The following is a 16040-nucleotide window of genomic DNA, read 5'->3' as shown; positions in this document are numbered from 1 at the left end:
GGTTTTCTTCTATGAACAAGGTGATGTTCATGCACGGTTCATTTTGTGCACCAGTAAAAAAACATAACTTTGTCTTGAATTTGAAAAAAATATTTATTTTTTTTTCACTAAAGAAGGGTTCGGTGAATGCACATATGAAACTGGTCGGGTTCGGTACCTCCAACAAGGTTAAGAACCACTGGTCTAAAGGCTGTAATTCTTTTAGGTTACAACTTCCGGTTTCCTCTCCTTTATGTGTGGGTTAGTCATCTTTAAAGGGTAAAGAGTTCTACATTACTTTAGTTTTCTTACACTATAAACTGAAACATTCTTATGAAACATTGCTTGTACAGCCAGTAACGTTTTGATGATGGCTTAAAGCTTGATCCTTTTGCAGATTCAGTCATTGTTTTAAAGTATTTGACACCAAACCATGGAGGCATCCATCCATCTGGCGAAGATATTTATAAAACAGTCTTGCTTTCCTTCATATTTCCTCCAAACGAGCCGTTTGGAATTTTCCCCGATTTGTGACCTTTTTCCCAATTATAATTATATCACGGAATATCTCCATATATGATAGAAATTTACCCAAACAGCTTTGTGCGAGTCCGCCGATGTAGTCCTACGCTGTAGTCAATAAGTTCCTTCTTTTTTTCTATCCTCTTGTTGTGGGGCAGACTGGCTCGTGCATGCACATGCATCCTCCGCTGTTGCCATTTGTAATATAAGGTAGCATATAGTTCGAACTTATATCTGTCAGTGGACTCCATATGGAAGTGCTAAAAACTACAACATGGCTGACGGGGGAGGGACGCAGCCGAAGTAGAAGCACGTAAATAAGACCGCCCACGAAACGGCCCATCTTCAAGATGGTCTGTAAAACATAACCTATGCAACATTTAGACCAAAGAACCACCATTACATGTTATGTAGACCACAAGGAATTGTTTTAAATGTAGAAAGAAAATCCTAATATGACCTCCTTTAAAGTCACTTTTGGCAGTTCCCCTGTATGAATGCCTCATGTGTTCTATAAATAATATTTCTTGCACTAACATATTAGTACTTTATCTACTTCTAATAAACTGATTATATCAATTCGAGCACATGGGAAAAGTTAACTTATCTTCCAAAGGAAAGTTTATGTGTTTCCCAATTGTTTTTGGCCCGTTTGAGTCATTTGACAATGTCTCCTCAGGTTTCCTCGCATTAAGACAAAAAGTCACACTGGAGGAAAAGAGGACACTGGACGGCTGGAGGGAGCTGAGATTCCTGGAGCTAAAGTAAAGAGCAAAGCAAAAGGTCACACATTTGGAATTAGCTTTCCAAAGACCAAGTCTGGATCTGTGGAACTGAAGAAGCCAGACACGAACATCCATCCTCCATCGGTGGAGTTTAGTCTGTCTGCTGGTCAAGAGAAGAAAGGGGCGATATTTACTTCCCCTGATGTAGAATTTGCTCTTCCTTCCGGCAAAGCTGAGGCTTCTTTGCCCACCAGGAAGGGAAAACTGGAAATTAAAGCTCGAAAAGGGAAGGTCGGAGGACTAGAAGCTGAAGCCACTCAGGGAAAAGTTGAAGTAGGGTCAGGAAAAGGAGACGGTAAACTTAGAATGCCAAAGATAAAACTTCCCAAAGTGAGACTCTCACGTCATTTGGATGACAGCGATGATGGTGTCAAGGTAAAAGTTCCTCAAGGAGACATTAAGGTAGAAATGAAAGCAGGAAGTGGGATAGAAGGACATGTCAACAAACCAAAGATACAAGCAGACCTTCCTTCAATGAACATGCCTTCCGTGGATATTTCTTTACCTAAAGTCAAAGGAAAAGCTGGCATGGACATCTCAGTGCCTGACCTGGAGCTGGATGTTGGCAGACTTCCTGATGAGGTAGAGGGCACTTTTAAAGGACCGCAAATTGCCATGCCCACACTTGATGTCTCTTTATCAAAGATGGGATCCTCTGATGGGAAAGTTAAAGGTTCACAAAGTGCAGGGAAGTTCAGTCTGCCTTCTGTAGACGTCTCCCCACCCAAAGTAAAAGCTGAGACTCGAGACATAGACATGGACGTTTACATTGGTGGAGATGGGAAGTTCAGACTGCCTAATTTTAACGTATCCCTGCCAAACGTCAAACCACATGAAGGAGAGGTTTATCTCAAAGGAGCAGATGTTGAAGGAGGGTTTAAATTACCCACTGTGGACCTGACTCTTCCCAAAAGCAAAGACCTGGACATTGACCTTCCCAAAGCTGAAGGAGACTTGGATATTGATGGTTTTAAAGTCAAAGGAGGAACATTTAAAATGCCAACAGTGGATGTTTCGTTGCCAAAAGTAAATCTTCCAGAAGGTGGTGTTCAATTAAAAGGTCCAGAACTCAAGGGGGGAAAGCTGGAAATGTCAGGGGTTGATGTCTCACTTCCCAAAGGAAAGGTTGAGGGTGACTTTGATATTGAAGTTCCTAAGTTCAAAGGAGGAAAGTTTAAAATGCCAACATTGGATGTTTCTTCACCAAAAATTAATCTTCCAGAGGGTGGCATCAAACTAAAAGGTCCAGACTTTGGAGGAAAAATGGAAATGCCAGATGTTGATGTTTCACTTCCTAAAGGAAAAGTTGAAGGTGACCTTGATATTGAAGGTCCAGAGATGAGGGGAGGAAAGTTTAAAATGCCAAAGTTTGATGTTTCTTTACCAAAAGTCAGTCTTCCAGAAGGTGGCATCAAACTAAAAGGTCCAGACTTTGGAGGAAAGATGGAAATGCCAGGTGTTGATGTATCACTTCCTAAAGGAAAACTTGAAGCTGACCTTGATGTTGAGGGTCCAGAGATGAAGGGAGGAAAGTTTAAAATGCCAAAGTTTGATGTGTCTTTACCAAAAGTCAGTCTTCCAGAAGGTGGCATCAAACTAAAAGGTCCAGACTTTGGAGGAAAAATGGAAATGCCAGATGTTGATGTTTCACTTCCTAAAGGAAAGGTTGAAGGTGACCTTGATATTGAAGGTCCAGAGATGAAGGGAGGAAAGTTTAAAATGCCAAAGTTCGACGTTTCTTTACCAAAAGTCAGTCTTCCAGAAGGTGGCATCAAACTAAAAGGTCCAGACTTTGGAGGAAAGATGGAAATGCCAGGTGTTGATGTATCACTTCCTAAAGGAAAACTTGAAGCTGACCTTGATGTTGAGGGTCCAGAGGTGAAGGGAGGAAAGTTTAAAATGCCAAAATTTGATGTTTCTTTACCAAAAGTCAGACTTCCAGAAGGTGGCATCAAACTAAAAGGTCCAGACTTTGGAGGAAAAATGGAAATGCCAGATGTTGATGTTTCACTTCCTAAAGGAAAGGTTGAAGGTGACCTTGATATTGAAGGTCCAGAGATGAAGGGAGGAAAGTTTAAAATGCCAAAGTTTGACGTTTCTTTACCAAAAGTCAGTCTTCCGGAAGGTGGCATCAAACTAAAAGGTCCAGACTTTGGAGGAAAAATGGAAATGCCAGATGTTGATGTTTCACTTCCTAAAGGAAAACTTGAAGCTGACCTTGATGTTGAGGGTCCAGAGATGAAGGGAGGAAAGTTTAGAATGCTAAAGTTTGATGTTTCTTTACCAAAAGTCAGTCTTCCAGAAGGTGGCATCAAACTAAAAGGTCCAGACTTTGGAGGAAAAATGGAAATGCCAGATGTAGATGTTTCACTTCCTAAAGGAAAAGTTAAAGGTGACCTTAATGTTGAGGGTCCAAAGATGAAGGGAAGAAAGTTCAAAATGCCGACGTTTGATGTTTCTTTACCAAAAGTCAGTCCTCCAGAAGGTGGCATCAAACTAAAAGGTCCAGACTTTGGAGGAAAGATGGAATTGCCAGATGTTGATGTTTCACTTCCTAAAGGAAAAGTTGAGGGTGACCTTGATATCGAAGGTCCAGAGATGAAGGGAGGAAAGTTTAAAATGCCACAGTTTGATGTTTCTTTACCAAAAGTCAGACTTCCAGAAGGTGGCATCAAACTAAAAGGTCCAGACTTTGGAGGAAAAATGGAAATGCCAGATGTTGATGTTTCACTTCCTAAAGGAAAAGTTGAAGGTGACTTTGATATTGAAGGTCCAGATATGAAGGGAGGAAAGTTTAAAATGGCAAAGTTTGATGTGTCTTTACCAAAAGTCAGTCTTCCAGAGGGTGGCATCAAACTAAAAGGTCCAGACTTTGGAGGAAAGATGGAAATGCCAGATGTTGATGTTTCACTTCCTAAAGGAAAAGTTGAAGGTGACTTTGATATTGAAGGTCCAGATATGAAGGGAGGAAAGTTTGAAATGCCAAAGTTTGATGTGTCTTTACCAAAAGTCAGTCTTCCAGAGGGTGGCATCAAACTAAAAGGTCCAGACTTTGGAGGAAAAATGGAAATGCCAGATGTTGATGTTTCACTTCCTAAAGGAAAGGTTGAAGGTGACCTTGATATTGAAGGTCCAGAGATGAAGGGAGGAAAGTTTAAAATGCCAAAGTTCGACGTTTCTTTACCAAAAGTCAGTCTTCCAGAAGGTGGCATCAAACTAAAAGGTCCAGACTTTGGAGGAAAAATGGAAATGCCAGACGTTGATGTTTCACTTCCTAAAGGAAAACTTGAAGCTGACCTTGATGTTGAGGGTCCAGAGATGAAGGGAGGAAAGTTTAAAATGCCAAAGTTTGATGTTTCTTTACCAAAAGTCAGTCTTCCAGAAGGTGGCATCAAACTAAAAGGTCCAGACTTTGGAGGAAAAATGGAAATGCCAGATGTTGATGTTTCATTTCCTAAAGGAAATGCTGAAGGAGACCTTGCTATTGAAGGCCCTGATCTCAAAGGAGGAAAGTTAAAAATGCCAAAAATGGATGTATCTTTACCAAAAGTTAATCTTCCAGAAGGTGGCATCAAACTAAAAGGTCCTGATTTTGAGGGAAGTACGATTGAAATGCCAACATTTGATGTTTCTTTGCCAAACGTCAATATTCCAGAGGGTGGAGTCAAAGTAAAAAGTCACAAACTCAAAGCAGGAATTATGGAAATACCAGATGTTGATGTTTCACTTCCCAAAGGAAAAGCAGGAGGAAAAATGGCAATTGAAGGACATGTTGGCAAAGGAGGAAAGTTCCATATGCCCTCTGTTGATATTTCTTTTCCTAAAATGAAAACGAAAGGTCCTGGGATAAACATTGAGGGTCCTGACATGAAAAGTGGAACGGTCTCCATACCAAGAGTTGATGTTTCACTTCCCAAAGTTGAAGGAGACCTGAATATTGACGGTCCTGATATCAAAGAAGGGAAAATCAAAATGCCAAAGGTTGATGTTTCTTTACCAAAAGTCAATCTTCCAGAGGGTGGCATTAAACTAAAAAGTCCAGATGTCAAGGGAGGAAAGATAGGAATGCCAGATGTTGATGTTTCACTTCCTAAAGGAACAGTTGAAGGTGACCTGGATATTGAAGGTCCTGTTGTAAGACCAAAGTTCAGCCTTCCAGAGGGTGGTATCAAACTGAAAGGTCCAGAGTTCAGTAATGTAAATATTGAGATGCCTGATTTAGATATTTCACTTCCTAAAGGAAAAGTTAAGGCAGGTGTTGATCATGAAGGTCTTGATATTAAAGGAAGAAAGTACAAAATGCCAACGATTGATGTTTCCTTGCCAAAAGTAAATCTTCCAGAGGGTGGTGTTAAAATAAGAGGTCCTGACGTTGGAGGAAGGATAGAAATGCCAGATGTTGATGTATCACTTCCTAAAGGAAAAGCAGAAGGAGAAATAGGAGTTGAAGGACATGTTGGCAAAGGAGGAAAGTTCCATATGCCCTCTGTTGATATTTCTCTTCCTAAAATGAAAACAAAAGGTCATGAGATAAATATTGAAGGTCCTGACATGAAAGGTGAAAAGGTCTCCATACCAAGTGTTGATGTTTCACTTCCCAAAGTTGAAGGAGACTTGGATATTGAAGGTCCTGGCATCAAAGGAGGAAAGTTCAAAATGCCAACATTTGATGTTTCTTTACCAAAAGTCAATCTTCCAGAAGGTGGTATCAAACTAAAAGGTCCAGACCTTAAAGGAGGAACAATGGAAATGCCAGATGTTGATGTTTCACTTCCCAAAGGAAAAGTTGAAGGAAACTTTGGCATTGACAGTCCTGACGTCAAAGGAGGGAAGTTCAAAATGCCAACATTAGATGTTTCTATACCAAAAGTCAATCTCCCAAAGTTTGATGCAAGTTTGGAAGGACCAAATATCAAAGGAAAACTTGAAATACCAAGTGTGGATATTTCACCGCCAAAAGGAAAAGTTGAAGCTGACCTTGATGTTGACGGTCCAGAAATGAAAGGAGGAAAGGCCAAAATGCCCAAATTGGATGTTTCTTTGCCAAAAGTCAATCTTCCAGAGGGTGGCGTCAAACTGAAAGGTCCAGGGTTCACTGGGGCAAAGATTGAGATGCCTAATTTAGATATTAACCTTCCCAAAGGAAAGGTTGAGGGAGGTGTTGATTTTGACGGTCTGGATGTCAAAGGAGGAAAGTTCAAAATGCCCACGTTAGATGTTTCTTTGCCAAAAGTAAATCTTCCAGAACATGGGATTAAACTAAAAGGTCCAGAACTCCAAGGAGGAAATGTGGAAATACCATACGTTGATGTCTCACTCCCTAAAGGAAAAGCAGGAGGTGATGTAGGAACTGAAGGACATGTTGGCAAAGGAGGAAAGTTTCATATGCCCTCTGTTGATATTTCTCTTCCTAAAATTAAAACAAAAGGTCCTGAGATAAGCATTGAAGGTCCTGACATGAAAGGTGGAAAGGTCTCCATGCCAAGTGTTGATGTTTCACTTCCCAAAGTTGAAGGAGACCTGAATATTGAAGGTCCTGATAACAAAGGAGGAAAATTCAAAATGTCAACGTTTGATGTTTCTTTACCAAAAGTCAATCTTCCAGCAGGAGGTATTGAACTAAAAGGTCCAGAAATCAAGAGAGGTAATGTGGAAATGCCGGATGTTGATGTTTCACTCCCCAAAGGACAAGTGGAAGGAAACTTTGACATTGAAGGGCCCGACATCAAAGGAGGGAAGTTCAAAATGCCAACGCTCGATGTTTCTTTACCAAAAGTCAATCTCCCAAAGTTTGAGCCGAGAGTGGAAGGACCAAATATCAGAGGAAAAATTGAAATGCCAAGTGTTGATATTTCACTACCAAAGGGGAAAGTTGAAGCTGACCTTGATGTTGAGGGTCCAGAAATAAAGGGAGGAAAGTTCAAAATGCCAACATTTGATGTTTCTTTGCCAAAAACCAATCTTCCTGAGGGTGGCATCAAACTGAAAGGTCCAGGGTTTAGTGGGGCAAAGATTGAGATGCCTGATTTAGATATTTCCCTTCCCAAGGAAAGGGTTGGTGGAGGTGTGGATCTTGACGGTCCGGATGTCAAAGGAGGAAAGTTCAAAATGCCCACGTTAGATGTGTCCTTACCAAAAGTCAGTCTTCCAGAAGGTGGCATCAAACTAAACGGTCCAGACTTTGGTGGAAAGATGGAAATGCCAAATGTTGATGTTTCACTTCCTAAAGGAAAAGTTGAAGGACACGTAGATTTTGAAGGTCCTGATGTCAAAGGCGGAAAGTTCAAAATGCCCACGTTAGATGTTTCCTTACCAAAAGTCAATCTTCCAGAGGCTGGAATCAAAATAAAAAGTCCAGAACTCAAAGGAGGAAATATGGAAGTACCAGACGTTGATGTCTCACTTCCTAAAGGAAAGGCAGGAGGAGAAATAGGAATTGAAGGACATGTTGGCAAAGGAGGAAAGTTCCATATGCCCTCTGTTAATATGTATCTTCCTAAAATAAAAACAAAAGGTTCAGAGATAAACATTGAAGGTCCTGACATGAAAGGTGGAAAAGTCTCCATGCCAGGTGTTGATGTTTCCCTTCCAAAAGTTGAAGGAGACCTGGATATTGAAGGTCCTGGTATTAAAGGAGATACATTCAAAATGCCAACATTTGATGTTTCTTTGCCAAAAGTCAGTCTTCCAGAGGGTGGCATCAAACTAAAAGGTCCAGAGTTCAGTGATGCAAAGATTGAGATGCCTGATTTAGATATTTTGCTTTCTAAAGGAAAAGTTGAGACAGGTGTTGATCTTGAAGGTCCTGATGTCAAAGGAAGAAAGTTAAAAATACCAACACTAGATGTCTCTTTACCAAAAGTCAATCTCCCAAAGTTGGATCCCAGTTTGGAAAGATCAAATGTTGGCAAAGGAAAAATGAATATGCCAAGTGTGGGTATTTCACTTCCAAAAGGAATCGTTGAGGCTGACATTGATGTTGAGGGTCCAGAGATGAAAGGAGGAAAGTTAAAAATGCCAACATTTGATGTTTCTCTGCCAAAGGTCAATCTTCCACAGGGTGGTGTTAAAATAAGAGGTCCAGACTTTGAAGGAAAAATGGAATTGCCAAATGCTGATGTATCACTTCCCAAAGGAAAAGTAGAGGAAGCAATAGGAATTGACAGACATGTTGGCAAAGAAGGAAGGTTCCATATGCCCTCTGTTGATATTTCACTTCCTAAAATGAAGACAAAAGGTCCTGAGATAAACATTAAAGGTCCTGACATGAAAAGTGGAAATATCTCCATGCCAAGTGTTGATGTTTCCCTTCCCAAAGTTGAAGGAGACCTGGATATTAAAGGTCCTAATGCCAAAGGGAAAAAAGTCAAAATGGCCACATTTGATGTTTCTTTACCAAAAGTCAATCTTCCAGAGGGTGGTATCAAACTAAAAGGTCCAGACCTCAAAGGAGGAACAGTGGAAAAAATGGATGTTGACGTTTCACTTCCCAAAGGAAAGATTGAAGGAAACTTTGACATTGTAGGGCCTGATGTCAAAGGAGGAAAATTCAAAATGCCAACATTGGATGTTTCTATACCAAAAGTCAATCTCCCAAAGTTTGATCTCAGTTTGGGAAGACCAGATATCCAAGGAAAAATTGAAATGCACAGTGTGGATGTTTCTCTGCCAAAAGCAAAAGTTGAGGCTGACATTGATGTTGAGAGTCCAGAGATGAAGGGAGGAAAGTTCAAAATGCCAACATTTGATGTTTCTTTGCCAAAAGTCAATCTTCCACACGGTGGTGTTAAAATAAGAGGTCCAGATTCTAGAGGAAAGATGGACATGCCAGATGTTGATGTATCACTTCCCAAAGGAAAGGCTGAGGGAGAAATGGTAATTGAAGGACATGATGACAAAGGTGGAAAGTTCCATATACCCTCTGTTGATATTTATCTTCCAAAAAATAAAACAAAAGGTCCTGAAATAAACATGGAAGGTCCTGACATGAAAGGTGGAAAGGTGCCCATGCCAAGTGTTGATGTTTCGCTTCCCAAAGTTAAAGGAGACCTGGATATTGAAGGACCTGTTATCAAAGGAGGGAAGTTCAAAATGCCAGCATTTGATGTTTCTTTACCAAAAGTAAATCTTCCAGAGGGTGGTATCAAACTGAAAGGTCCAGACCTTAAAGGAGGAACAATGGAAATGTCAGATGTTGAGGTTTCAATTCCCAAAGGAAAAATTGAAGAAAACTTTGGTATTGACAGTCCTGATGTCAAAGGAGGAAAATTAAAAATGCCCGCATTGGATGTTTCTCTACCAAAAGTCAATCTCCCAAAGTTCAATCCCAGTTTAGAAGGACCAGATTTCAAAAGAAAATTTGAAATGCCAAGTGTTAATATTTCACTGCCAAAAGGGAAAGTTGAAGCTGACCTGGATGTTGTGGGTCCAGAAATGAAAGAAGGAAAGTACAAAATGCCAACAATTGATGTTTCTTTGCCAAAGGTGAATCTTCCAGAGAGTGGCGTTAAAATAAGAGGTCCAGACTTTGGCAGAAAGATTGAAATACCAGATGCTGATGTTTCACTTCTCAAAGGAAAAGCAGAAGGAGAAATGGTAATTGAAGGACATGTTGACAAAGGAGGAAAGTTCCATATGCCCTCTGTTGATATTTCTCTTCCTAAAATGAAAACAAAAGGTCCTGAGATAAACATTGAAGGTCCTGACATGAAAGGTGGAAAGGTCTCCATGCCAAGTGTTGATGTTTCCCTTCCCAAAATTAAATCTCCAGAAGTGGATGTCAACTTTGATGGTGAAGGTGAAAGTGTCAAAATTTCTGGAATAAAAGGAGATATTCGTCCAGCCACATTTGACGTAAAAGGTGTGGACATTAAGACAGGTAACGTAGAAGGTCCAGATTCATCTCTTAAACTTCACACAGTTAAATTGCCAACAGTGGACATCTCCGCTCCAAAGGTGGATCTAGACTTTGGCATCTCCAAACCAAAAGGTGATGATGTGGAAGTGGCGCTTCTAAAGGCTGAGGGAAGTCGGCCTTCTTCAGGGGGAAGCTTTGATTTGCCCAGTGTTTCTCTCAAAGTCCCAAGCTTTTCTTTACCCCGATTTGGTGGTAAATCCAAGAGTGGAAATTTGGATATATCAGGGCAAAGCAGCGAGGGGGATATTTCTCTCAATGCACCCTCCATGGAGTTGAACTTAGACAAAAACATAAAGGGGAAAAAAAATAAACTCAAAAAGCCCTCCTGGGGAACATCCAAAATAGAAGCAGATGTATCGGTGTCTTGTCCTGAATTAGATGTTAACTTAAAAAAGGGGGCAGTTGACCTTCCTCAATCAAATGTTCAACTCCCAGAGGCCGACATGGAAGGTAAAGGTCGATTTCATGCACCTGATGTCACCATCAAACTACCAAAATTCTCCATGCCAGCATTTGGTTCAAAAGACATAGATTTTGGAAAGCCAGGTGGTGACCTTGAAACAAAGGCTAAGGTCAAGGTGCCCTCAGTAGAGCTGTCACTACCAGCCTCCAAATCACCAGAAACTGAGGTTCTTCTTCCCAAAGCAGAGGTGGATGTATCAGACCATCATCATACAAAAATAAGATATGGTCTCAGTCATGAGAGAGAGGGAGCCAAATTCAAGATGCCTGATGTTGGCATATCCTTACCTAAAGGGAAGGCAGGCAACATTGCAGGAAGTCATGCTGGAGCTGAAGTTGAAAGGGGGAAGTTCAGAATCCCTCACAAAGTCATTCCTGATGTGGACATGACACTGCCGAAAGCAAAACCTTTAAAGACTGAAGAATCAGAAGTTGAAATCAAGGGAAAGTTAAAAATACTGCCAGTTGATGTGTCCCTCCACAAAGCGCCACATGTTGACATGCATGGAGGAAACTTGAAGACACCGCTTGCTGACATTGACCTACGAGAAGCAAAAAAAGCAAGCACAAATTTTGAAGTGGACACAAAAGTCAAATCACCAGACGTGGACATTGATCTGCGTCTTGGTAAAGCCAAACAAGACACGGGCAACAAAGACGAAGCTGATGTGCATGTTGAGGGAACAGGTCTGAAACTGAAGATGCCAAGACTTGATATCAAAGCTCCTAAAGGAGACCTGGAACTGGATTTAGGACTTGGCAAAGGAAAGGCCTCAACTGAAGCCATTGGCAAAGTCAAAGGGCCAAAAGTAAAAGGAACTAAGTTTAATATTGGAATGCCAAAAAAGAAAAACGGTGGTGGTGTAAAGATATCCCAAAATGTTGAGCAGGACAACCACAATAGACACACAGAAGGTCCAAACATCAAAATGGAAGGTGTCACGTTACCAAGTGGCTCAGCCAGTGTGGGGAAAGAAGGAGGAATAGTTTTACCAAATATTCCAGACATAGACTTTGACATCGGCACATCACAGGATGAAGAGGAAGAAAAGAAGATCAAAATCCCAAAATTTGGTGTTCCGTTACCCGCCATGTCCTCCCCTGAAGGAAGGATGGAGTTCTGTGGGCCAGAGATCAGATACGAGGGCCCCAAAATCCCTAAAGTGAAGAAAGCGGTTTTTGTTTTAGCAAATCCACCACGAACAGAGGACGTTACTCTATCTACAGGTGACACCAAGCTGAAGATGTCAAAGATCCAAACAAAGTCAATAGAAACTTCTGTCACACAGGGAGGGACTGTTAGATTTCCTGAAGTGACAGTAAGTCCTGGAAAATCATGGTCAGCTGACGTCGCTCTCAAGGCGGAAAATTCAAGTTCAAGTCCTGACAAGGTATTTAAAGCGGACACAAGCACCGTGAGCAGCAAGGTCAGACTTCCAAAGGTAGAATTCACGTCTCCTCACGGCAAGAAGACTGCAGCCGACGCCAACCTGGAAAGAGGAAGCAAAGTTGTTCAACATTCATCAACAGGAGAAGTTGAGCAAAACCCTGGAGGAATGCAGCTAAAACCCCACAATATTTCATTTGAAGGTTTCCATGAGGACTCTCCAAGGGAACTCGTCTCACTCTCTCGGACAGAGAAGCTGGAAAGAGACAGTTCCCGGTCTCCTTCTGGTTATACTGTGGAGTTCAGCTCAGCAAAGGTCCAAACTTGGAGCAAGACAGACACCGAAGGAGACTCCCAAGAGGGAGAGTCTTCCCCCTGGTTCAAGGCCCCAAAGTTCACCCTGAAGCCACACTCCACAGGTAGGAGCATTAGTGTGCAGGTGTGTCATATAAGACACATGTAGACATTTTGTTTGAAATGGTATATTAGAGTTTGACCACAGTTCTGTTACATGGGTCTAACTATGATTTGGTCCACTTTTAAAACAAATTTTAACATTAACATCAGTTATATTTGGACTTACAATGTTACCTCAACTTATGTGTACCTTAACTTATACATATTTGGAGATATGAGGTCTTTCTCTGCTTTTTGTTATGCTTTAAATTGCGAGCATAATTCACTTTAAAGGCCTACTGAAATGAATTTTTTTTATTTAAACGGGGATAGCAGATCTATTCTATGTGTCATACTTGATCATTTCGCGATATTGCCATATTTTTGCTGAAAGGATTTAGTATAGAACAACGACGATAAAGATCGCAACTTTTGGTAAATGATAAAAAAAAGGCTTGCCCCTACCGAAAGTAGCGTGACGTAGTCAATTGAACATATACGCAAAGTTCCCTATTGTTTACAATGATGGCCGCATGAAGTGAGAGAGATTCGGACCGAGAAAGCGACGATTTCCCCATTAATTTGAGCGAGGATGAAAGATTTGTGGATGAGTAAAGTGCAAGTGAAGGACTAGTGGGGAGTGGAAGCGATTCAGATAGGGAAGATGCTGTGAGAGGCGGGGGTGACCTGATATTCAGCTATGAATGACTAAAACAGTAAATAAACACAAGACATATATATACTCTATTAGCCACAACACAACCAGGCTTATATTTAATATGCCACAAATTAATCCCACATAAAAACACCTAGGTGTTTGTTATGCTAGCTACTAGCTACTAGCTCGAGCTAGTTATAGCTCGAGCGGGTAATATGGACGGGATCCCGTATATATAACCCGCCAATACAATTCAAACACCTGCACAACACACACACTCACTCAGCCCAAAGAACCGTTCACCTAACCCAAGGTTCATAAAGCTTATATATTTAACCAAAGTTACGTACATGACACGCACGTACGGGCAAGCAATCAAATGTTTGGAAGCGGGCGGGTGGGACCTGATATTCAGCTGGGAATGACTACAACAGTAAATAAACACAAGACATATATATACTCTATTAGCCACAACACAACCAGGCTTATATTTAATATGCCACAAATTAATCCCGCATAACAAACACCTAGGTGTTTGTTATGCTAGCTCCTAGCTCCTAGCTACTAGCTCGAGCTAGTTATAGCAAGCGATCAAATGTTTGGAAGCGTACTCACTGTATCGCGTCTGCGTCTGTTAACGAAGTCAAAGTCCTCCTGGTAAGAGTCTCTGTTGTCCGAGTTCTTCGATCTTGACTGCATCTTTCGGGAATGTAAACAATGAAACACCGACTGTGTTGTGTTGCTGACTTGCCTCGCAAAATACTCCGCTTCGCACCGACTTTCTTCTTTGCTTGCTCAGCTTCTTTCTCCATATTGCAATGAACAAATTGCAACAGATTCACCAACACAGATGTCCAGAATACTGTGGAATTATGAAATGAAAACAGAGCTATTTCGTATTGGCTTCAATGGGGAAGCCATACCTATGTTAAACTGGCTACGTCACGCGCATACGTCATCCTCCAAAGGCGTTTTGAACCGGAAGTTCCCCGGGAAATTTAAAATTGCACTTTATAAGTTAACCCGGCCGTATTGGCATGTGTTGCAATGTTAAGATTTCATCATTGATATATAAACTATCAGACTGCGTGGTCGGTAGTAGTGGGTTTCAGTAGGCCTTTAAGAGCTCCAGCCGTTAGATGGCGTAAGATCTCATTCCTTCATGTTGATAATTTTCCAACTTCCTAATCACCACATCTTTTTTTTTTCTGCTATAAAGACTAAGTTTCCCTTCCGCCTTACACCCTTCCTGTCTTCCCTCCTGTCCTGTCTTTGTCCTTTGGCTACACCCTCTGGCAGGCTTCCTCCAGATCACGCCAGAGGGGTCTCCTCAGGCGCAGCGCCGAGGAGAGGTGGGGGGCGAGGCCAACGTCTTAGGGTCCTTCTGCCTGCACACGGCAGACATGGACGTCACCACCCGGGAAGTGTCTTCCGCCGGGGGAGGAGGGGCCGTCACCATGGTGACCAAGACGTCCAGGATCACGCGACAATCCACGCCAGGTGGGACGCGGACGGGCAGCGGATCGTTGGTGAGCACTCGCCAGCCTTCAGACCTCTGAGAGCATAAACGTCTTTTTTCAGTAGAGTAATATATATTTACATTTTTATTATATTTGTGCCTTTTTGTTACTGCATCTAAAGGGTGTTAGAATAGTTGGAGTTAAGATTTCACACTAAATGTCATCATTTCATGTCCATTTACTGCCAGAGGACAATGTAAATACAGCAAGCCATGTATGGAGCTAACAGTCTTTATTAGCATTATTAGTATTGTCTCCAAGAGTAGCAGTCACAGTTGCTTTTGTTTGTCTTTGCAATTTGTTTTTTTAAAGCATTTAGTTTGTCGATAATGTTCAAATATTGCTTTTTTTTTCGATGGATCACCGTCATCACTGTAAGCTTCTAGCTGCTGTCGGTCAAACATTTTGTTCAAACTGCTGCTATCCTAGTTATTTTTCATGCACTACCATTACAACTCCAGCTCTCAGTTCTCAACATTTGGAAGCTAAAAATCCAAATTAATTATATATATATATATATATATATATATATATATATATATATATATATATATATATATATATATATATATATATATATATATATATATATATATATATATATATATATATTTACATATGTGCGTGTCTGCATATATATGTATGTGTGTATATTTATACACATATCTATACATATATACATACATACACACACATATATATATATATATATATATATATATATATATATATATATATATATATATATATATATATATATATATATATATATATATATATATATATATATATATATATATATATATATATATATATATATATATATATATATACATACATATACTTATGTACAAAAGTTAGGGATATTGGGCTTTCGGTTAAAACTTTTGAATGTCCAACTGTTGAATGTTTCAGTACTTTTTGCTAGAGGTGTCCGATATTGATATCGATCCGATATCAACAAAAATAAGTATGTTATTATATCGGCTTGTGCTTCGATACAAGCACTCCTGCAGCGTGTTTTTCTTGTGCAAAGTTGGACAGCCAGTAAACATCGAAATGTCTTCCATGGTTGGCATTTTATTCTATTTAGTCAAGTTATTTACAAAGGTTAAACATGGTAAGCTATACACTAGGGGCTAGCAGCTACGCAACAGCTAAGCATACAATAGCACACAAGCTAGACATATGTAATAATTATCCTTAATTTAACAATGTTGCAGTCTAAAACAGCACATTTGTCAATATAAACAAGTAATAATCATTATAGTTGCATATTACTTACACATACAAAGTCTCCAAGGCAGAGGTGTATTAGAAAGTATCAAGTAAAAGCGCGTTTGCCTCATTCAATTTATTTATACCATAACTTAATAAAGTATTGTGACCAGTAGGTGTTGCTAAAAAAAAAAAA

The 16040-nt window shown here is 40.4% G+C and overlaps 1 protein-coding gene across 2 annotated transcripts in view; it reads left to right on the top strand.

Annotated features, from left to right (window-relative positions):
- prx (periaxin) overlaps window positions 1-15106 on the top strand; it is a 38997-nt gene extending 23891 nt beyond the window's left edge. The window contains exons 8-9 of one of the 2 annotated variants that reach the window (XM_062060632.1): window positions 1181-12471; window positions 14406-15106. In XM_062060632.1, the coding sequence (XP_061916616.1) occupies window positions 1181-12471; window positions 14406-14665 (11551 nt within the window). In that variant the 3' untranslated portion in view covers window positions 14666-15106. Of the gene's footprint in view, window positions 1-1180; window positions 12472-14325 lie in introns of both variants that reach the window. The other variant, XM_062060633.1, reaches the window with a different exon arrangement.
- Window positions 15107-16040: the final 934 nt, after the last annotated feature.

Source organism: Entelurus aequoreus, linkage group LG10 (assembly GCF_033978785.1).
Source record: "Entelurus aequoreus isolate RoL-2023_Sb linkage group LG10, RoL_Eaeq_v1.1, whole genome shotgun sequence".
Classification (NCBI taxonomy): Eukaryota; Metazoa; Chordata; class Actinopteri; order Syngnathiformes; family Syngnathidae; genus Entelurus; species Entelurus aequoreus.
The sequence above is the reverse complement of the archived record's forward strand: the minus strand, read 5'-3'. Positions and strand labels throughout refer to the sequence as shown.